We start from the raw sequence: 22,990 nt of genomic DNA on the forward strand, positions 1-22,990 counted from the left end.
CTTCTCGAAGCAGCAAGCACATTCTCTTAGTCTACCACTATCCCTACTTGAGCTTCTCTGGTAGTAGATACCACCCTCAAGAGAACGAGCAACTCACATGCTTACCAAAACCAAACAAGAATGTTCCACATGCGCTTACCTGGAAATCAGAACACCAATTCCAACTTGAATAAACAGGTAGCAGTTCTTCACTGGCTACAGCTAGGGCCAACCAAGCTTTTAAGGCCAACTAGGGCCAACCAAGCTTCAAATTTAATCAATACATCATGAGCTGCAGTGATATTTCTACTCAACTGGGATGCAAATATAAGATTAGCATCTTATATTTAAGTTGGCATTTCACCCAGATTGAGGTTTGTTTGTCTTTTTACAGTTAAGCCTGTGCCATTTTGTTTTGTCGGCTGGTACTATGTTTAGTTACTGTGTTGATATTTTCAAGGCTACCACAAACATACATAGTTATTGCGCTCTCTCTTTCTGTGTGTGTGTGTGTGTATGTATGCCACCATGAGCATGCTTTGAACTATGGAAAGTCCTGTCTGCTTATGCACATATTGCATACCTGAGTTCAGAATTTTATCTGAGGTACTGATTCCCAGATTTTATCTGTGACACTGATCTGGAAAGTAAATAAAATCTGTAAAGTAAAGAAAATAGAGTAGTCTTGTGCAAATGGTCAGGCTTCTTGCACCTTTAACATTTGTATAGAAGAGAAGATTTCTGCAGCTGCAAACTGAAATTTCCTCTTCTATTCAACTACAGTATTAAAGGTGCAAGAAATCTGTCTGTCGTTGCATTTGCCCAGTTATCCGAATGTCTAGTTGGTTTAGTGTAACTTATTCCAGTCTGCATCTGAACTGGAAATATTTAAGCTGTTTTCTTAATTATGGAAGAGTTTTTAACTGTTTTTATAGTTTCTTTGTTTGGTGGCTGTAACTGTTTTATTGTTTGTAACCCACCCTGGGACCTCATGGTAAAGGATAGCTAAGAAATCTCACTGACAAGCAAACTTACAATATTCCTAAGCAAGTTTGTTTAGAACACTGACCTAAAAAATTTGATGTTTATGGGGCGAAAGAGAGCAGCAGAGCGCCTCTGTACTATGCCTTCGATTGCATCCTAATTTGTATTAACATTCAGCTGATTACTATTCCTCTCTCATTTTTCATTCTTCCGCCCCACCCATTTTGCAGGAAATTAAGAACATTTGTGTGAGGAACTGATACCAAAAATAAGAAGTGGTGTAGGAGATGCCCCACACAAAACTGCGTACTCTACTCTACATAACGTACATATTTGGCACTTGTAGCTTTCTTCTATTTTTTTCAATGCCATGTCAACAATTCACTGCACAATCAGAAAACAGGAAGGCTGTTCTGAGCAGAGCACCAAGAACTGGCTAGCAAGTAGCACCTGAAATTTATTATCTACTGTCTCTGCTGTCTGTGAACACAGAAGTGTGACTCCTAAAACGTATTTCAGGTTCCTTTTATGATAGCTTTATGGGATAAGGCCCCTGCCTTGTGGAGGTGCCATCAGCAGGAGTTGGTAGCTGCAAAGCTAAACTTTTCTGACTTGGTATAGCAGCACTTTGTATATTGGAGCAAGGCACACACAGTGAGGCTCCATAATATATGCACATAGAAGCTCCCAGGTTCAGGTTTTGGAAATGGCAGGTAAGGAATCTCAAGTAGATGAGCTAGGAAAGGATGCAACCGAAATTCTGGTTAGCCATTACAACTCACGGTTGCCATAGTGAGGTTATCTCAATTTAACGTATTATATAACACCAGATATCTCTGCACCATCTAAGTCTTCTAACAGCAACTGCACACCAATTAAAGAACAAATAACAAATTGTTAACAAAATAGCAATATCTGAACATATAATTGTTAATGTTTGATTTTTTTATTGTGTTTTTAATATTTTGCTGGGAGCCACCCAGAGCGGCTGGGGTAACCCAGTCAGATGGGCGGCATATGATTGACATCATCAGTATACAATTTGCAGTCTTTTATAGTTAACACCTATACACATCTACTCTGAAGTTATTTCAATGCCAGATAAGTGGGCAAAGGATTACGGTCTTAACGCTCCTTCAGTATGTTTCACTTTTTCAAGTATTCATGAAATCTTACATGCAGTTATGGCGCTGTAAATCTACAAAACAGCATTAAGGTATAATTACCAATGCCTTACATAGTCTGAGGCATGCACATACATGTCTCCGTGGCCATGAACTTAAACTTACTTCCCCTTGTACTAAATCAGAACCCTCCCTTGATAGGAAGCACATTTCATATGAGACTGTTCTTAATCTTCCCAAAGCCTAGCACATCTCCAGATTGACAGCATTTCCCAGAAAAGAGCCTAGCACACACAGAGAAATTTAGGTTTCCACAATTAAAGTAGATTACAGCACTCCATCCCTCTAGGAGCACGACAACAGTTTTTTATTTAGATCCCACCCATCTGACTAGGTTGCCCCAGCCACGTGGGGGGGGGGCTTCCAACACACACACACACACACACACACACACAATAAACATTAAACCTTTAAAAAACTTCCCTATACAGGGCTGCCTTCAGATCCCACTTTAAAAAAGAAACAGACAAAATCCTTCTCAGGAAGTGATGTGTACATGCACAGAGAAGTGTGGAATGAATGACTAATGGGAATATAAAGGTAAAGGTACCCCTGACCATTAGGTCCAGTCGCGGACGACTCTGGGGTTGTGGTGCTCATCTCGCTCTATAGGCTGAGGGAGTCAGCATTTGTCCGCAAACAGCATCCAGGTCTTGTGGCCAGCATGACTAAGCCGCTTCTGGCGAAACCAGAGCAGTGCACGGAAATGCCATTTACCTTCCTGTCGGAGTGGTACCTATTTATCAACTTGCACTTTGATGTGCTTTTGAACTGCTAGGTTGGCAGGAGCTGGGACCGAGCAACGGGAGCTCACCCTGTTGCGGGGATTCGAACCGCTGACCTTCCAATCAACAAGCCCAAGGCTTTAGACCACAGTGCCACCCGCGTCCCAAGTATCCATACTTGTTGTTGTCATTCAGTTGTGTCTGACTCTTCGTGACCCCACGGACCAGAGCACGCCAGGCACGCCTATCCTTCACTGCCTCCCGCAGTTTGGCCAAACTCATGCTAGTAGCTTCAAGAACACTGTCCAACCATCTCATCGTCTGTTGTCCCCTTCTCCTTGTGCCCTCCATCTTTCCCAACTTCAGGGTCTTTTCCAGGGAGTCTTCTCTTCTCATGAGGTGGCCAAAATACTGGAGCCTCAACTTCAGGATCTGTCCTTCCAGTGAGCACTCAGGGCTGATTTCTGTAAGGATGGATAAGTTTGATCTTTTTGCAGTCCATGGGACTCTCAAGAGTCTCCTCCAGCACCATAATTCAAAAGCATCAATTCTTCGGCCATCAGTCTTCTTTATGGTCCAGCTCTCACTTCCATACATTACTACTGGGAAAACCATAGCTTTAACTATACGGACATTTGTCGGCAAGGTCCATACTTACAGGAGAGTAAATCCTATTCTTCTACGTGCACTTGCCTTCAAGCCACGATTGACTCCAGCTCCCTCTGTAAAGTTTGAAATTAATCCAAGAGGAAGTGTCTCTCTGTTTTTCTAGAAGATTTATTTCTTTTAGCAAAACCATGGGGTTTTTTCTCCTTTGCAACTTTTGTACTTGGTGCTTTAATTTCTTATAAAACAGAGTAAAACGTTTAAACTGAAAAGCTGTACAAAACATAGGACTCTATAATTAGACTGGACTTTGATCCTACTTAAGGCTTGTTTGAGATTACAGCTGCATTTTTAACCTTTACTTAATCAGGAACATTGGACCAATGTTCAAGGGGTGGAAAGGAAATGTGTTCCAAGTTATCTGGATTGATCTGGCTTGCCCACTAATATTCCCCCCCCCCCCCCGATTCTTGTTTTGTTTTGTCTCCTGCTTGCTCTTCAGTGGATATTAGTTGTTGTTGTTTTTCAAAACATGTGCATATTACATTTAATAATTGTTTTTAACAGCCCTGAATATTATAAAGCATCTCAGCACACTGCAACACACCATGCTCGTTGCCTAGAGATCTGCAAGCAGATTGGTATGCAGGTGAAGCAGCTAGGGTTGGTTTCCTATTCACATCAATGGAAACGCAACTATATGTCAGTGTATCAGTCATTTAACGAGTGCTTGTTCAGCTGATGGGTTAAAGAAAAATCTCAGTATTCAGACTTACAAAAGAGGATGGACTCCTGTACCCCCCACATGCCTTTTGCTATCAGAAAGGGGACCACTCACCCACATTCTTACAGGATTGGGGTGCAAGCGCTCATTTTGACCACCTGCATCAGGCACGATCACAACCAGCTTGGCCTTCAGAAGGAATGTTTTCCAGGAGTTAATTAACAGCGCTATAAACTTCCTAGCAACTCATTAGCTGTCATAATTTTTAGCTGCCTAAAAAAAATTGTTTAAATTACCGGTATATGTAATTAAATTTGTAGCCAGTTTACTGAAATAGACATTGTCCAAAATGTGGAAACTGTCAAAGGTTACAGGAGAAATGTTGATGTTCCTGCAATTGCAGAATTCCAATACCTAAAGCCAGCATCTGGAACCATGTGAACAAGTTTAGTAGTCTGCACAGCAAGACCAATATGCAAACCATAGCATATACGTAATAGTCTTACCCCACTTCACTTTTTCATATGGAAACATTGTTTAAAAGATGTATCAAGTAATTGCTCTTAAAACATCAAATGCTATTGTGTGTAAAACATTGTGTTTCTATATGAACTTTATCTCTGAATTTACAAAGTAGAAACTTCCTTAAATCAGCTACTAATTGCAACTGTGATTGCAACTGCCTTTCATCTCCATGTTCAGCACTACATTGTAAAATATATTTATTACGATGTGCACAAAGGGTAAAGAAAATTATACATTCTTTATAAGCATACACATATATCGTTTGCTGCTTGATCTCTATAATATAAAAAATATTTATCTCCAACTATAGTCTCAGTCCTTTTTACAACCTTGTTTCCATCCACAAATTCTAGAAACGTACAAAGCCATACATTCAAGCAAGTTTACTGTCAAGAAAGTCATGAAATTTCCATTTGTAAGGAAGGCTGTTTGTTTTTTTTTACTTTGTACTTTTTGCAAATGTAATCTCAGTGCGTCCAATGGCCCACTGAATCTATCACAAAATAAGGAGAGAGCATGCAGCATCATACAGAAGAGTCTAGTTTTTGCAATGAAGTAGACTCTTGAATATGAAAGTTTAGGCTACAATAAATCAGTTCATGGGATGCCACCAGTGGCAGAGCTTCATGCTCTGGCATTGGTGTGTGTGTGTGTGTGGCAGAGAGCAGGCGAGGCAGGGCTGGCGTGCGTCCCGGGGCGTGCGTGGGGGCAGCCGCAATGGCACCCTACCGGGATCACGCTGTCAGGGGCTGTGCACTCCCCCGCACTCCTCTTCCTTCGCCAGTGGATACCACTTGCCTCCATCATTCATAACCATGGTGCAAAATGCACAGGCAACTCCCTGTTTGCACATACTCAGCACACACACAACCACTGACGCGCATGCTGCTTTGGGCACTGGAAGGAGGTGGGGCAGGGGTGGAACGGAACAAGGGCGTAAGGGGGCAGAATGGAGTGGGCTTATATGGCTTCCACTGATACACATGTGCCTCAAAAAGCAACCCCCGCATGAATAGGGAGTTGCCTGTACCCTATCCCCTCCCTTTCCACCATAGCTGCTCTTTCCAAGTGCTCCTAACTGAGCGCAGGATCAGATTTAGGTTCAGAATAAAAGAGCCCTGGGCCATGAATTTTAGGGAAGCAAGCTGCAGGTGAGGCCATCAAAAGCATGCCCTTTCTCTATACATTAAAAAGTTGCATCTACATTTAAACACACAGATCTGGCCCTAGTTGGCTACCGGAAGGAATGCTTTCCAGATGTTAATGAGCAGCGCTATTAACTTTCAAGTTATACATTCATATGATGCCAAATGACATACATTCTGATCTCTCTTATGGTTTTCCATGCCGTTTGGAGCATCAAACCACTTCCTATCACCTACCAAGAGACAATTAATGCTGCAAACTTACTTTGGTTTGTCAGTAAAGCTACAGGAACAGCAATGGCTGTAATGAGAACTGCAACACCAAGAAATCCCAACAGATACTTCACTATGGTCTGGGAAGAAAAAAAAAGAAAGAAGTTAAGAAGTATGTAATGTGCATAAAGAGCACATATCTTTCCATGGCAATCATAGACAATGGTGCCCATGCATCAAATCCAACGCACAACTGGCCTACCATTTATGGGGCCTTCTTAAAGGGTTGTGTCTTTTTAAAGGAAGTATCTTAGTGCTTATTCACATTAGCACCACACTGAATATGATGCAATGCTTTTTAGCTCATATTTACCATTACTTATTAATGTGGCCAGCATGACTAAACCGCTTCTGGTGCATTGGAACACTGTGATGGAAACCAGAGCGCACGAAAACGCCATTTACCTTCCCGCTGCAGCAGTACCTATTTATCTACTTGCACTGGTGTGCTTTTGAACTGCATCCCTACTGTAACTAGTGGAGGCTCTTCGACTTGGTTTTGGGGGCATATATTGTCCCTATTCAAAAAATTCTCTTCTATCCCCCCCCACAGGTCTTCACACATCTCTAGCCCTTGCAATGCAGGAATCTCAGCTAAAGCAACCATGACAGATGGCCTCCCAACCTCTGTCCCAACAGCTCTTATTTTCAGAAAGTTTTCCCTGAAGTATAAACATCCCAGCCCAGTCCCTCTCTGCAGACTTTCGGGGTTTTTGTGTTTTACGCGCCTGAAATCATATCAGACCAGATGGGAAGGCAAGCAACTTCAGCCACAGCCCAAAGCTCCGCTCTTGAATCCGCACCCGCAGCCCAGCATTTTCACTGGCGAGAAAGAAAAACGAGAACTGTACGTCTGTCAGCCAGCATCTCTCTCCAGGGAGTGGGGGGAGTGCGTGCATGCGTGCGCGTAGATACACGAGGCGCCCGGAATGGAGCAAGAGGCTGAGGCAGCCTCCAAACTCCAGGCGCGCCCGAGCCGCCGCCGCCTTCGCCCACAAGCAGCCCCGTCAGGCGGCCGAGGCGAGGCGCGTTCCCGCCGCCCCGCGCGTCAGAGAAGCGGCCGAACTTGCCGCCAAAGCCAGACGGCTCGCTTCTTACTCACCTTCATTGCGGGAGCTCGACGAGGGGCGAAACAGCAGCTGCTGCGGAAGCGCTAGAAGTGCACGGTTTCGCCTCAAGCGCGCAAGACTTTGCTCCCGGATATGCAGAAGTTCTCCGTCAGCAGCAGCGGCGCCCCGTTAAATATTAGCGAGGTTTCCAAGTGAGGAGCAAAAACCTCCCGGCTGCCACACACCAACACGCTCACGCTCGGGTCGGGACGGGGAGCCAGCAGGCGCACGGGACCGAGGCGGGGCAAGGGAGTCGGCGGCGGGGCGGGGCGGGGAATCCCAGAGTGAGGAGAGAGGGCCAGGCAGTCGAGGCGGGATATAGTCTCTCCCCGCGTGGGCGCCAGTCCAGTTGGCCTGAGGTAAAGCAAGAGAAGAGCTTGTGCGAAACGGAGGGCTTCAAAGCGCGGGCGCTGAGGTGAGGGAGGCCCGGATTTGGCGCGCGAGTTGAAGGAAGGAGCAAGTCTCTGCTCAGGCGCGCAGGTGACTGCGCCACGCCCCTGAGTTCAGTTTCTAAAATGAGGTGGGAGGGCCTGGGTGACTTCTCTTTTTCAGATTCAGATAGGTAGCTGTGTTGGTCTGAGGCAGTCGAAATAGAAACAAAATAAATAAATAATTGTCCAGTAGACCAACTAAGTTTTTTCCCCCCCTGGTATAACCTTTCGTGTATATGCACACTTCTTAAGATATGTGTATCTGAAGAAGTGTGCATGCACACAAAAGCTTATACCAGAACAAACTTAGGTTGGTCTATAAGATGCTACTGGACAATTTTTCTCTTTTTCATTTTTCTTTAGGCTCCAGTCCTCCACCCACTCAGGAGTAAGTCCCATGGGACTCAAGCCTGAGCAGACTTGGCTAGCATGGCACTGTTAGAAGACAGCTTCCCCAAGCTGTTCTTCTGAGCTCAGTTCTGTTGCATCTTTATGGGCGATTGAAATGATCATGGAGGTATAGGCTTTCATGGGTAAAAGGTAAAGGACCCCTGGTCAAAGGCGACTATGGGGTTGCTGTGCTCATCTCACTTTCAGGCCGAGGGAGCTGGTGTTTGTCCACAGACAGCTTTCCAGGTGATGTGGCCAGCATGGCTAAACCGCTTCTGGTGCAATGGAAGCCAGAGCGCACGGAAATGCCGTTTATTTTCCCGCCACAGTGCTACCTATTTATCAACTTGCACTGGTGTGCATTCAACTGCTAGGATGGCAGGAGCTGGCACAGAGCAACAGGAGCTCACCCATTATGTGGATTTGAACTGCCAACCTTTCAATCAGCAAGCCCAAGAGGCTTACAGGTTTAGACCAGAGCACCACCTGCATCCCAAAAGGCTGTGATATAGTGGAGGGGAAAATAGGGGAGTGCAACTCCTGGCGGTTCCTCCCGCCCCCCGCCCCCCCCCCACCAGCAGAAGCTATGTGCTATTAACCAGAGCTCCAGGTGAGTGAGAGAGTCACCTTGCTCTTGCCCAGAGTTTCCCAAACTTGGGTCTCCAGCTGTTGTTGGACTTCAATTCTTGTCATCCCTAGCTAGCAGGGATGATGGGAATTGTAGTGCAAAAACAGTCGGAGACCTACATTTGGGAAACCTTGCTCTAGCCAGTGGTTCAGATGATAAGACCTTCAAGGGTTTTTATTATTATAATTTTGTGGCAGATTAGCATAGAGGAACTTAGAAGATAAATAATTAAGAAAAGGCTGCATACTTCTTTCCACTGGAAACAGAATCCATGTAATGAATCACAGAGGAATTTCTTTGATGTTTATGCTGCATGAATCTGTCTCATTATGAGGGGATTCCCCACATTGGATTTTGGTTGCACTAAACAAACACAGAAACACAACCTTCAGTTTTTCATCTTTCAGTAGCAGAAACATTAAAATGATCTTTGGCTTTGGATTTCCACCTCCTGAATTGAACTTTATTTGAGTTGTACGTGGTGGTAGGGATAGATATTCCAGATGTCAGAGTCCAAGGGTGTGATGTTCCCTAAAAGTAGTAGTTGAGATGCCTGGGAAATGTTAACAGAATACAACCCTCTGAATGGGCATGAGCTTGAAAACAAAAGTATAAAAACCAGGCACATTTTTCAGAATAACTTTGTGGGGTGATATATGCAAGATAATGTATTGTACATCACTTTGAAAAGTCTATAAAAATGACACATGCAAGAAATGGTTATATAACCAGAAATGGCACATGTGAAATAAATGACATATGCAAAGTGACATGCAAGAGTGATGAAAGTGACATATGTAAGATCATGCCTTACACACATTAGTTGATCAATGCAACCCCTGTTCCTATTCTCCTAATAACTACCATAGAACATAGATTACAATCCTCACTTGTAAGTTTATGTATTTGCATCTAGCACTTGCGCAAGCAAAAGAATATTGTTTAATCAGGAGTGCTGTGACATTAAAAACTGGTGACATGGGGTTGGCAGCTATTCATCACATTATTTATGACATAACGTGACATGACATTAGTATACTGGCCATTCAATTAAGTCTTCTGGGTGGGTCACAACACAATATGATAGTAGACCATATATTATTGCAGCCAAGATAAAATCAGAAAGCAGCAGCAAAATAATAACCCCCCCTTTTTTTTACTCATTAAAAATTTGTGGTATTTTTGTATGTTTTTAAAGCAAGCACAGAATATAATGCTGCCTTAAAAAACCCCGCAGAGGGGAAAGCAATAAGTGCCAATAGATAAAATTGCAATTCCATACAGTTCCATTGAATTTAGTGGGGCTTTCTTCCAGAGAAGTATGTACAGGATTGCAGCATAAAAGCATGTAATTGAAATCTTGAGAAAATGAAGTCTCTAGCTGGCACAGAGAAGGACCACTATGTAGGGCAAGCCCCTCTTGGGAGGGCACACCATAATTAAGGTGCAGCTATGCCCCTGGTGGACAACAAATGGACATAAATCCTTAATAGGCAACTAAGTTTATAATAGGGGCATATTTTCAGCTGAGGAAGGGATGAAAGGGCATCAGCACTGGCTCTGCCCAAGATACAACCAGTGGATTCCCCCCCCCCCTGAGTCTAAAGAAGAGAGACCTCAGCAGACTCCTTTTGCTTGTGTCCATTTGAGAGAAAGCCACCAAGGTGCATAATAACAATTGTAAGGTGATGAGATTCTTGGAACCAGGGGCCCGTTAGAAAGCCTCTGGGGGCTTGTTTTGGTTTCTTACCATTGCCATAATAGTTGCCCCTGCCTTAAGTTGCCTTGTAATCAACCTCTATAAGCAGATCAGCTTGAAATACCATGCACAGATGCTATTCAGATAGGCATAAAGAAAATATGGGATCAGTTTTGATGAACACAAATAATTCTGTCGCACACTCAATGCAGGCCATGACTGTCCTTCAGCCCTGTCCGAGTCATGCATTGCTGTCCTTTGCCTGTAAACATTCTGCTGCTTAAAACAGTATATAAGGGAAAATTAAATAAGGGAAAAGAGAAAGGCACAGCATTGTCTTGAACATTTTATGTCATACTGGCTAATCATGCCTTGCGATGGTATGGTAGATAAACAGATTAAGGTCGAAGTTATGCCTGGTGGTTTTTGTAAAATTTCTGTTTTAACAGTCGCCATCATGATCAGCCCTTAAAAAACAGGAGTGGAAGCAGCTGCTTTCTGGTCAGAGCTGTATTGGCCATGTAATTTGATAATAAGCGCCAACAGGAAGAAAAGTTGGTTTGTTTCAACCGCAATAAATCTTTCAGCAAGTTCGAGATTTCTTCTCTTAACCTCTGCACTGATTGTTGTTTCTCGTCCCCCACCCACCTCACCCTGCCAAAAAGTTATGACAAAGGGCTGATTACTTTTTCCATGTCCAAAGCTGATAATGTGTTCATTATGAGGGTAGGCATGTACGAACATTTTTTAATAATGTCCAAATGGATAGGAAAAATGTGGGTAAACAAAAGGCACAATTTCCTGCACCCTTAAAAGCTTTCAAAGCAAGCACCCATATATTCAAGGCACAGGCACAAATTATCATTGCCAGGAAATAAGCATATGGCTAAAAATATATATATATCTTTGAGAAACCAGGATTTAATAATGAGAAGAAGAAAAATATTTAGAACACATTCTGATAATGAGAACTAAAATCTATTGCAAATCTATCATGGAGAGGCTTTAAAGAGTTTCCCATATCATTTAATTACCTAAAAACAATAACTGGTATTCAGAATGCTATGAAGAGACGCAAAAGTGAGATTTATTTCAAAACTCACTAGCTATACATGTACAAGTGTTTGTGTGAAAGAGAGTACACTTACTGATTTGTTCAGCTCAGCTATTTTGTACACACACACACACCCCACAGTAATTGAACACTGCATGTGAATAGCCATACAAATGTACAGCTCAAGTATTTGTGTACACAGATTGTACGCTTGTTGAATGTACAATCTGAACATCCCTAAGAAGTGGACAAAAAAGGAAGAAGGAAGAAGGTTCTTATTCTTTTGGACATACAGCCATGCTCATATCCTTGTACAGGAGAGGAGCGATATATTGAGTCCAGTGCTTGCATAATGTGGCATGGCATTTTAAAACATCATTTCTTTACACTTAGAAAGTTTAGGCGGTCCTAGCAATTGTGGTCGTACCCACACCTGCCCAGTGATGTGAGCGTATTCCAAGCTCACAGTCCCAACTTCGTTCACCTGTGGCATGTGCAGGGAGAAAAAGACATTTATCACTTAATCAAAGGGAGGTTTTTCAAATATGTATCAGGCAACCACAAACACCTGTGTGGATGGCAGGATCTAGAACAGGCTTCCTCAAACTTGGCCTCAAACTGTAGTTTTGAGACTACAATTCCCATTATCCCTGACCACTGGTCCTGCTAGCTAGGGATCGTGGGAGTTGTAGACCAAAAACACCTAGATTGTAAGCAGGTATGTTGAGAATGAGCGCGAACAATTCCAGATTGAGAAAAGCTACATTTTTGTGTTGCAAGCAGGTTTATGTGTATGCAGCCCCATTTTTAATGCTGCACTTTGATCCTTCAATCTGCCACAGAGGTACATTTCGATGGCACCTGGCAGCACCAGACTGTCACCAACAAGAAATCATTTAGTATAGTGAAACAGGGTTTATGTAACACTCTCGTTAGTGAAATCACCTGCAATGAGCTCGAGAGAAGAGAGCCTTCTTATAAAAATGATACATTATTTTTTATAACCTTATTGTCAGGTGACCCATTTTTCTGTTTCTGTGTCTTTAAAATATTCTGCTTAATTTGTGTTGCTTTGCTCTTAATTGAGATTCTGCACAACACTGATATTTTTTAATATGAGTTTGTGGTATAGAAGTGAATGCACAGTAATAGACAGGTGTTGATGATAAACCGGTTTTGCAAATGAACCTAGAGGAAATGTGATTTCTCCACACTTTACAGAAGATTAGCATGCTCTATTTGTTTCATATCAGTGACAACAATGGTTTTAGTCATCCAGGAGCTCCGTAAGATAAATGCGTCTCTAATATAAAACCTCTACTGTGGTTACTTTTTTGATTATCAAAATACATTTCTTGTCAAACGCTGCCAAAAATTAACCCTATGAGATACACACTGTATTTCCTAATGAGGAAGTTTCAGGGCAACTGAAGCTAATACCTGTGCAATTTTTTACTGAGTTTTAGTAAAATGAAAAGCATTTTCTCTAATTTTTCATGTTTCAGAAATTATTCATTTTTAGAAATGGTAGGTGCATATGCCATTTCCTGCTTTTCTGCTATCTGTCCAGTGTTTGAGCCATAAAAATTGGAACTGGAAATACATTGTTACAGGCTCATCACTTGTCCCCTTACTCTTAAGCAGAACCGTAAACCAGTTCAGATAGATGCTTGCTTAAATCTGATTTCAAGAGTTGCTACTCAAATGTCATTTCACTCTTTTCATAATTTATTGTTGTTGTTGTTGTTGTTCAGTCGTTCATTCGTGTCCGACTCTTCGTGACCCCATGGACCAGAGCACGCCAGGCACGCCTATCCTTCACTGCCTCTCGCAGTTTGGCCAAACTCATGTTAGTAGCTTCGAGAACACTGTCCAACCATCTCATCCTCTGTCGTCCACTTCTCCTTGTGCCCTCCACCTTTCCCAACATCAGGGTCTTTTCTAGGGAGTCTTCTCTTCTCATGAGGTGGCCAAAGTACTGGAGCCTCAACTTCAGGATCTGTTCTTCTAATTTGTAGCACAGTATTTCAGAAAATGCATGCAGACTTGTGGCCAGACGTGAAAAAGGGCACTGAAGATGGAGCTTTCTCTGCTCCCCTCTCTCCTTCCAAAGGCAATTCCACTGGAATACCAGATTCCATTCCGGCTAATTCAGTAGGGAAAGGAGAGAATTTTGATTCACTTCACATCTGTTCAAATTTTCCCTGTCCAAAACAATATGCAAGCTAAAACACATTCGTCCTTCTAAATTCTTAAGTTTTCTGAATTTCACAGTGCCAAGAAAAGTGTACAAAAAATGCATATGCCAGGGCGAAGTGTTCATAAAATGCAAGTATTAGCAAAAAAAATATTAAAAAGCATCATATTCGGGGAAATGGCTTTGCAAAAATGTGTGTATTAGGCAAAATTGCATGCAAACATTTATATTAGGAGACATTTGCAGGTGAATTTTCATGAGACTGAAAAAAAAGAATTCACAAATTGATGTAGGAATGTGGAGGATTGATTTTAAGATTAGAAAAATGAGAAACCAAAATTGACAGGTATGCCCATCACTATCCCTCATACAAAGTTGGGCACTAAAAGGCAAATTCCGTTATTCAGATCATCAGGACCTCCCTTGAAGCGAATTAATAGGCAAAGGTCAAAGGCTGCTTCTTATGTTAAGTCCCTATGATTGAAGAACTCCAGTCTCAAACCACACACTATTATGGCACACGGGCAGGGAAACTACAATGGAACATTATAATGTTCATAGTGTGCTGGGGGGATGGGGAATTCTGACCTGTTTTGGAATTCTGCCTCTCTTATCACGTAAACTTCATGTCTGAAATCCTTGCTGATAAATGTAAAAAAGAAAAAAAAAGTTCATTTCTCTAATGATGTGTGTAGATCATTTGCGCATCAAATTCCAGCTTTCTGGGTAACCTAATGCACATTGAATCCCAGGTTACAGCTGAGGCAAACAAATCTTTCCTTCACCCTTTGCTTTTCTATCAAGCGATGCAAGTGCCTTTGGATTATGTGTGCACCAAACCTTATCTTCTGAGCTGGTGTGGGAGCAGCTTACCTGTTCTGGAGTACACTTTGAGACCCCAGTTTTTTCCCTCTCCTCAGCACACATCTTGCATATTCTCAGATACGTACCACAACAGAATGGTAGCAGGTATCATCCACTACGAAACAGCGCTAAGCCTTGGTAAATCTGCCAACTAACCTTTACACAGTTGCCTGGAAGTTCATCCCACTGAACTAAACGCAGCTTGCTTCTGAGTAGACAGGCATAGGTTCGCACTATAAAATGCCTTAACAAAAACAAAGCAAAAGCGCTTATCTCCGAAAAGATGCAGAATAAATAGTGACTTAAAGGGGGAAAGAAACACATTGGTATTGAAATATACGTTGAGGATAAAAACCCAGAAAGAAGGAACATATAAGGCAGAGGATTGCTCCAGATGTAAAGACATAATGTGGGGTGGGGGGTGGGGGAATCTTTTGTGAGAAATAGTTTTAGTCAGATTTTTTTTTTAAACTGCCACCAGCTTTATGAAATGAAACATTCCAGGTAATGCCTTGCTGCATTTCTCATGGTGTTCCCATGTTTTAATAAAAAAAAAAAAATGAGGCTGGGTACAGCAGCAGTCATACAAGGGTCCATTGTTTCCCTTTATCCTGGAAGAGATTTCTGCAGGTCTGCAAAAAATGTAAGAGCCAAAGTTCAAACTGTTTCCTCTTCTTCACTGATATTAATGGCAAAGCTCCAAAAAATAAAAAAATAAAAAATAGGCATCCTGACATTTCAGTTGGGATCCCTGAATCCTTTGTTTGCAAACTAACAGATTATATTCTGTACTTTTTTGTAGGGAGCTGCTTCCAAAACTGTGAGACCCGGCAGTGCTCAATTGACCAGGGTGGGATCAGTGAGTGAAAGAATGTGGTTTTCCAAATACATCAGCACTTTAGGGTCCAATTGTCAGCTATGTGCCAGGGATATTATTATTATTATTATTATTATTATTATTATTATTATTATTATTATGCAGTGATTCCTAATGGGAACTATACAGCACTTTCAGGCAGGGTGGGGTAGAGAGCATTATTACAAACTTCAGGGATTTCAGAACGTTTGGGGGTCTGTTGTAGGACCCACCCACCACTTAATCTTTTCTATAGGTGCGTAATGGAGGTGCATGGACGTCCCCTCACCAGACTACCCACCTGTAGTCCACCATTACCTCTCTTGAAGCACCACCACTGCCTTTCTGTTGCAGCGAAACAGTCAGCAATGTGTCTTCAACGGTGCCTTGCTCTGGGGAAGTCTCGCTTGCACAGTGGTAGCAAAAACGAGAGGGCGAGAGGGAGAAGCCCAGTGCACAGGGGTAGAGGCATCTAGGAGGAATCAGTGGAATCAGAATGAATTGAACTGGCCTTGTCCCCACTCCCTTCCCTCATCTTGGAGTGGATTCTGACAGCTAGTAGAGTTGCTGAACATTGCTCACCCCGCCCAGAGGATAAAATCCCAGATTAAAGATTTGTCTTTTAAAAAGTGGCACACAACAAAGAAGAACGGAACAGGACACCTCCCTCCCCTTGTCATTGTTTTGCTATCACAATCTTTTTTTAAAAAAAAGCTCAAATGAAAAATTAAGCTATTCTGATTTTATCTGTAAGCCGCATGTTGTGGTTAGAGGCAGGTTATAAATAAATAAATGTGCTAAAATCAATAAATTGGCACTTTCTGGAAAACTGGTTTCTCCCTTGTTATGTAGTGTTTATATCCTGCTCTTCTTCAATAAGTACATAGGTATCGAACAGAACAGAATAAACAGAAAAGTTAATAATTTACTACAGAAATTTCCTTGTTTGTATGAGCTTCAAGAATCCGCCACCTCATGTTCCATCTTTCACTACCTCTGCCACCTCTCCATTTTGTCCTGTAAGAACAACTGCACAACCACTCACCCAGTTCCTGACACAAGTAATGATGTAGAGGAGGGCCAACATCGGGGAACATAGTTCCAGGACTTTCTCCTGGACAGCAACGATGATATCATATGCTGCAGCACCTGTCATGACTCCAGAGTCCAGAAGGAGTCAGGGCACTGAGTTGGAGTATATGGTGTTGCCAGCTAATGAGCCAGCCTGGTTTACTGGTTCTGAGCCTGCTGCTGATGGTCAAGGAAGTACCTTAGCTGAGGCTGACAGGCAGGAACTCATTGAAACAGATGCTGCAGCACCCAAGCATCTTGAACTGGAACCAGGACCCTCACAGGTGCCTTTCCCTGAGCCTGAGGAACCAAATGCTACCACACCAGTCCAAAAGTGGCTCACTAGGAGCTCTCCATGGTACTTGGTGGGCACCTTCACAGTTCCAGAACAAGCCACCACAAGGATGACTGACAGACCCTCCTTGTCCTGTTGATTGAGTTGGGTGACACGGAGGCTTCCATATTTTTCTGTTGCCTGTGATATATTAGCATAGTCTGAAACTGAGTTTGGCCTGCTATTCCAAAACTGCCACCAGAGTCCAATGTAATGGATGAAAACAGTTCCATGAGTGGTTTTTGTTTTTGTGTTTTTGACACTCCTCCTGGAGGCATGACTATGGAAGATGTCTGGATGGGCTCCTGCACCTTGAAATGTACAACTACACTACTGACTCATCCATGCCCCCTCCCCATCTTATCTGGCATGCTATTTTTATGTCCTCTGAGGTCTGACCCTACCTGCCCCAGCTAGTGTCCAGCTAAGTTCCTCCATTAGTATCCTAATGAGAGGGCCATGTTGGCCTGGAGACAACGAGGAATGGTGTTCTTTGAAGATATTGTAGGCACTTGCCCCACACCCGACTGTAAGTGATAGCATCTTGAAGTTAGGTGAACCATAGCAGAGTTGTTTTGTATCTGAGTTTGGATGACATTGGAGAAAAGGAGACACAGAGAGGCTCATCTTTATCTGTGGTTTTTGTTGCAAAGCTGTGGTGTGGACAGGTTCCCTGGAAACCTTATGGGGAAGCAAGATCTGTTGGAGTGCTAATGCTGTGACTCTTTCCACCCCATGCTCAGGTTTTATATATATGTTCATAAATCCATATACAGTTGGCGACCATTTTAGTTGTGTCCATTTGACGTGTAATTGCCACCACACAGGTCCTTTTGAACCCGGAAGAAAGCAGAATGGGGGTGGAACAGGGCCAGAGTGCACTTAAATGCACTCCACCAATGTGTGTGAGGGCTGGGAACACAACCTTTGTGCGAAATGGTCGCCACCTGTATCCTAAACCTACTTATTACAGTCTCCTTTGACCATCATTCCAAGGAAACTGAGCTCTAGGTAAGCACAGGCACCCCTGGAGTCTCTTGAATGACCTCATTGAGTCTCCAGGAGCATCTGACTTGCAAAAAAGGACGCACAGAAAGGCAAACTTGATAAACCTTGATCTTATCTAGAAAAGAAATTCTGACAATCACTTTTGCTGATGAGGCTTGCTGATTATTAAAAGAGATCTAGATGAGGGCCAATATGTTTGCTTCTTGGAATTTAGTGGCTTGAGGTCATAGTCTGAAAGAGATAACGGACATTTTCCACTGAAACCTCAGTCACGCTTCGTTTATTGCTAGTAGTATGGCTCTAGGAAATGTCAAAGTAGTCCTCACAGATCCATCTACACAAAAGTAAGACCCACTGATGTCAATGGTACTTACTGCCAGATAAATCTAGGACTGCAGATGGAGAAGCAGCCTGTCCTTGGGATGAAAGGAACCACAGGAGATCGGTGTCTTATGTTCCTGTTTGCATTTCTCCAAGGGAAATAATGTCTCTGTTTGACTGCTTTTCTCAGGTTAGAAGAGACACACACTGATAGAGAAGCCCTTTCTTGCTGCAGTCAATAGACAGTTTACAGAACAGCTTATTATGAACTGGTTTTGTGTTCAATCCTGACATGAGTTCAAGGCAGGGGTCAGCAACCTTTTCCAGCCGTGGACCGGTCCCACCGTCCCTCAGACCATGTGGTGGGCCAGACTATATTTGGGGGGGGGGATGAACGAATTCCTATGCCCCACAAATAACCCAGAGATGCATTTTAAATAAAAGCACACACTCTCCTCGTGTAAAAACACGCTGATTCCCAGACCGCCCGTGGGCCGGATTGAGAAGGTGATTGGGACGCATCTGGCCTGTGGGCCTTAGGTTGCCTATCCCTGGTTCAAGGCAACATCGAGGGTGTAGATTTTGTTTCAGTTCCAGCCTTTCTACAGTCGAGTTTCATTTGGGTTCAGATTCAGTCCAACTTTCTGATTACCAGCCACAGGTGTAAAAATAACATTTGCTCACATTTGCCTGTCTCTAAATTGTGATGAACTTGTGTGTGTGTGTGTGTGTGATCATACGATGAAAAAACATGCCTAGGGTTGCTCTGTAAGGGGGAAAGGTAATTTTAGCTTGATCTCTCTTACATCCTTCATGAAGGTCACATCCAGATCATGCATTTAAAGCACATGACTTCCCCCAAGGAATCCTGGGAACTGTAGTTTGTTAAGGGTGCTGGAAATTGTAGCTTTGTGAAGGGGCAGCTTTGTATAGTTCCCACGACTCTTTGGAGGAAAGCCATGCAGTTTAAATGTAGGGTAGACATTGCGCATTTTTTGTAATTCAAGAAAATATTTAATAAAAATTATTTCCAAAAAATAATTATGTATGATGTGGATGTGATCTTTATCTGCCTTTTGGGGGTCAGGGTGCGGCTGTTGTTTTTTTACCCCTCAAAAAAAATTACTTTTTTGAGGATGTCGGTGGTGATATTTGGTGTGGAAACACACTAAACAATCAAGTGCAATAAAGTGTGGCACTTCTGAATAATATTCATTAAGAAAACACACTTAAAGTACAGTGTACAGTGAAAGTGATTTTGACATACATTTTCTGCATCCTAAGGAATTTGTTTTGAAGGAAGACAGAGCGGATGTGGCAAAACCGCTTCCACCACACTTCTCATCCTCAAGGAGTCACTTCCAACAGCTATCTTCTTCCTGTCCATTTGCTTTTAAGTTTGGATACGATATTTTTTTGGGCGGCAGTCTTTAGAGAGAATTGTAATTACCACCCTTCTACAGTCATGAGTCTAAGAGAAATTAGATCCTCGTGCACATCCCCATCAGCAGTACTCAGATATAAACAATACCAGAAGTAACTGTATAAAACTCAGAGGAATTCAAAAGAAACACTTTGCCTTCTTAATGCATTCTTCTGCCTTGCATTGTGAAGGTTCGCAGTGGACTTTTCTAATACGGTAGCTTCACTTTAGCATAGCTCTTATCTCCCCACCCCACCCCTTCCACCCCTACCCAGATATACTGACAAACACAGCATAGCATATTATCTACACACCACAAGTGGAGTTATTCATAGCAGAAACTGAAACTCAAGCTTCACATAGCTCTCTAGGGGGAATTCTCTCGCAAAGTCTCCGCAAAGATGCCAGTTGTCAGGCCTCTGTGCTTTTCTAACCACAGCAAATGCAATGAAAGGCTGTTTGTCTAAGTGGAAAGGTTTGGGTAGAATAAACTGCAGGAGAGAAGGAGATCGTATGATAAAGGCAATCATATGCAAAACAAGAAGGTGCTGTTTGTCAGGCTGGGGGTGGGGAGGTGGGAGGATGGGCCATGAAAGTACTATTTAGAGGGAAAGCCTGGGAGATCAGTAAGAGGAACCTTACAGAACCTTTGACCCCACCATGAATTATCAACACCCATCATCCTTGACAATGGGGCACGCTGACTGAGGATGATTGGAATTGGAATTCCAAAAACAACTGGAAGGCCACATGTTCCCCATCCTTCCTATACAGGATACTTAATGTACCCATAAAGGCTGAAATCTGCCTTGAAAGACATCTGTGGGGAAGGAATTTCTTAACCCTTTGCCACTGGAGGTTTTTCTGCTGAAATCAAATGCACACACTTGTTTTTCTTTCACAGGAAAAAAGAAAACAATGAAGTGGAAAAGGTTGAGATGGTCTTCCGGGGTAGATAATAGCCCTTGTAATATATCGATTGACCACAAGTTTGGTTCAGACTCTGATTTGGTGTCCAGATAACCTTGAAGAAGTTTCAGAGAACTTCTTGGGGTGCATGATTCCGCTCAAGTTCCATCCAGCTGTAACTTTCCCTTTGACAGAAGTGGATTAAAATTTCAGGCATGCCAGTCCATCCAGAATGGATCAAACCTGCCATATGACAGACAAGGTTTTTTTTTTCTGTCCTTGGTGCCTTTAAATCTAGTTATTTTTAAAGGAATCCTTATAACCTTTGGTGAAGAATTGCATGATATTCACTACGTTGCCCTATCTGAGGGCACAGATCCTGACAAATATCAGCAGGACAGCTCTCATGGTTTTCCTGCAAGAAGGAGTTGTTACAAGTTCAGGATGGGTACAAAACAGAATAACTTAATCTCCCCTTGTGTTTTGTGGGCAATTGGTCTGAAGATGCTCAACAGGACAATCAGAAAATGGGTTGGCAACCCTACTACAGATAGTCTTAGTAGGTATTTTGGCAGAACAGTCCTAACCCATAATTTGTGCAGTTGGAGGGGGTTAGGATGAGGTGAAGTTTCTACTCTTCTGGGCTCAGCTGAGGGAGGAGAACTTCCATCATTGCAGAGGCCACCAATAAAATTGCTGAAAGCACAGCAGGATAAATGCTACCACTACTCCCCACCACCACCACTACCAAACCCCCAAACATTGCATGGTGCAGCAAAAAGGGATAAACCTGCCTCTGTCTTCTGCAAGAAATGGCACTGTTGCAAATATGGCAGAGAAACCACCCCACCCCAATCGTGTTGGGCATTTTGGGAATTTCTATTATTTCCCTAAGTTCTTCCATCCAACTTGGTATGGAAATTTCACAGTTTTCTTCCCGATCTTGCTACTACCACCACCTGATTTCTCTCCATGGAAATTTGCACATTTACACTTTTTAAGGGAACAAATCTATTTTGTATTGTGCTTATTTCAGAAAAAGGGGAAGTGTGACTCAGAACTGCATGCTGTTTTCAGAGAAAACTATTCCAGATGTTGGGCTAGGAACTGTTAATTTACAACACTGATCTCTAATTACAGCACTTTGGCTTCCGCCCACCCACCCCAAGTCATCTGAGAAGCAGATCGTAAAGTCAGCTCTGAAATAGTCCTGCAGTGCTGCAAAACACAGCCGTCCCAAACCAGGCAATGGTGTGCATTTTTAAAATCCCAAATGGTCTCAAAGGCAAAGTTCGGACTTCTTGAAAATTAGTAGGCATATATGACTGCCACAGTCCTTGGCTTTCCTGCTGAAATCAGCAAAGCTACTATATTTTGTCTCAACTGAGCTGTGTGCTTTCCTATCCTCCTGAACAGTATTCTTTAGAAGAGCTCTGTGGAAAGTATCATTTCTTAGGGCAGGGTGTCCAGATTTGATGGAATTACAACTCCCAGCATTCATGACTGCAGGCCATGTGGCGAGGGCTTGTGGGATTTTCAGCCCCACAACATCTGGAGGTGTTGGCTAGTCCCATTGGCTAGCTTTGTGATAGGACACTGTATAGAAACCCCAGCTTTCTCATTCTCACATCTTTGGAGGAAGGTAACAACAGCAACAACCATTTCAGATGTAGATAGACTGTGAGTGCTTGAGCCCTCTGCTGAGGCAGCAGCTAGAAAGGTGAGGAAATGGACCATGATGCAGTTTCTGCGCTAAGTCTTGGTCGTATTATAAACTCTCTGTGCTCATGACAACAAAAAAGCCATCCTTCTGCTATTTGTGAATACCTGTATGTTCAATGATATCTAGGAAACTGTAGAACACCACCTGTGCCTTATGCCAATGAAGGTTTTAATGGTTACAGCTTAAGATTAACTCTGCTGTCCTTATACCCTGCTCTGAAAATGTCTGTCAGATGCTAAAGGGCGAAAATCATAACCAGGGGTGCCACTGGGGCAGGACGTTCAGGCAAAAGTGCCCTGCTCAGCAGAACAAACAGGAGGACACACACACACACACACACACACCCAATTCAGCAAAACATGGGTTGGTTTGCCACATTTTGAAGTAACACTTAAAAGAGGGCACCACTTGTAAAACCATTAAGATCTTTAAGTCCAGAATCTAAAATCACCTAATCACAGCACTGGTCATGACTGTCTACACACATTTATTGATAGAGGCATCCAGCTGATCCAGTGAAGCTTGTGATGTTTTTAGGGATAGCTGGGTGGATATTAAGGATGCTATAGAGGATATTTCCAGCAATGAATGAGGTCCCTTCTAGACGGGATGCTAATTGCATCCTGGATTTAATTTGTTCATTATTATTTTTTAATATAAAAAAGATACAAATAGAATAAGCTGGGGAATGGGTGGCAATTTTCAGGGTCACAACAGGCATGGGGGTATTTAACCACCCCCACCCCCCGCTGTGGTCCTGAAGAAATCCTTAATCTAAAGCTGTTGTTTGCATTGGTGTCAAAAACAGCAGTTTCCTCAGGACTTCAA

At 42.8% G+C, this 22,990-nt stretch overlaps 1 protein-coding gene across 1 annotated transcript in view; it reads right to left on the reverse strand.

Annotated features, from left to right (window-relative positions):
* The window catches only part of DPP4 (dipeptidyl peptidase 4), a 52,941-nt gene extending 45,487 nt beyond the window's left edge, over nucleotides 1–7,454 (reverse strand). Inside the window, exons 1-2 of the mRNA XM_033165953.1 lie at nucleotides 7,248–7,454; nucleotides 6,138–6,225 (exon numbers count right to left, since the gene is read on the reverse strand). Of these exons, the coding sequence (XP_033021844.1) occupies nucleotides 6,138–6,225; nucleotides 7,248–7,253 (94 nt within the window). The 5' untranslated portion in view covers nucleotides 7,254–7,454. The remainder of the gene's footprint in view (nucleotides 1–6,137; nucleotides 6,226–7,247) is intronic.
* Nucleotides 7,455–22,990: the final 15,536 nt, after the last annotated feature.

Source organism: Lacerta agilis, chromosome 1 (assembly GCF_009819535.1).
Source record: "Lacerta agilis isolate rLacAgi1 chromosome 1, rLacAgi1.pri, whole genome shotgun sequence".
Lineage (NCBI taxonomy): Eukaryota > Metazoa > Chordata > Lepidosauria > Squamata > Lacertidae > Lacerta > Lacerta agilis.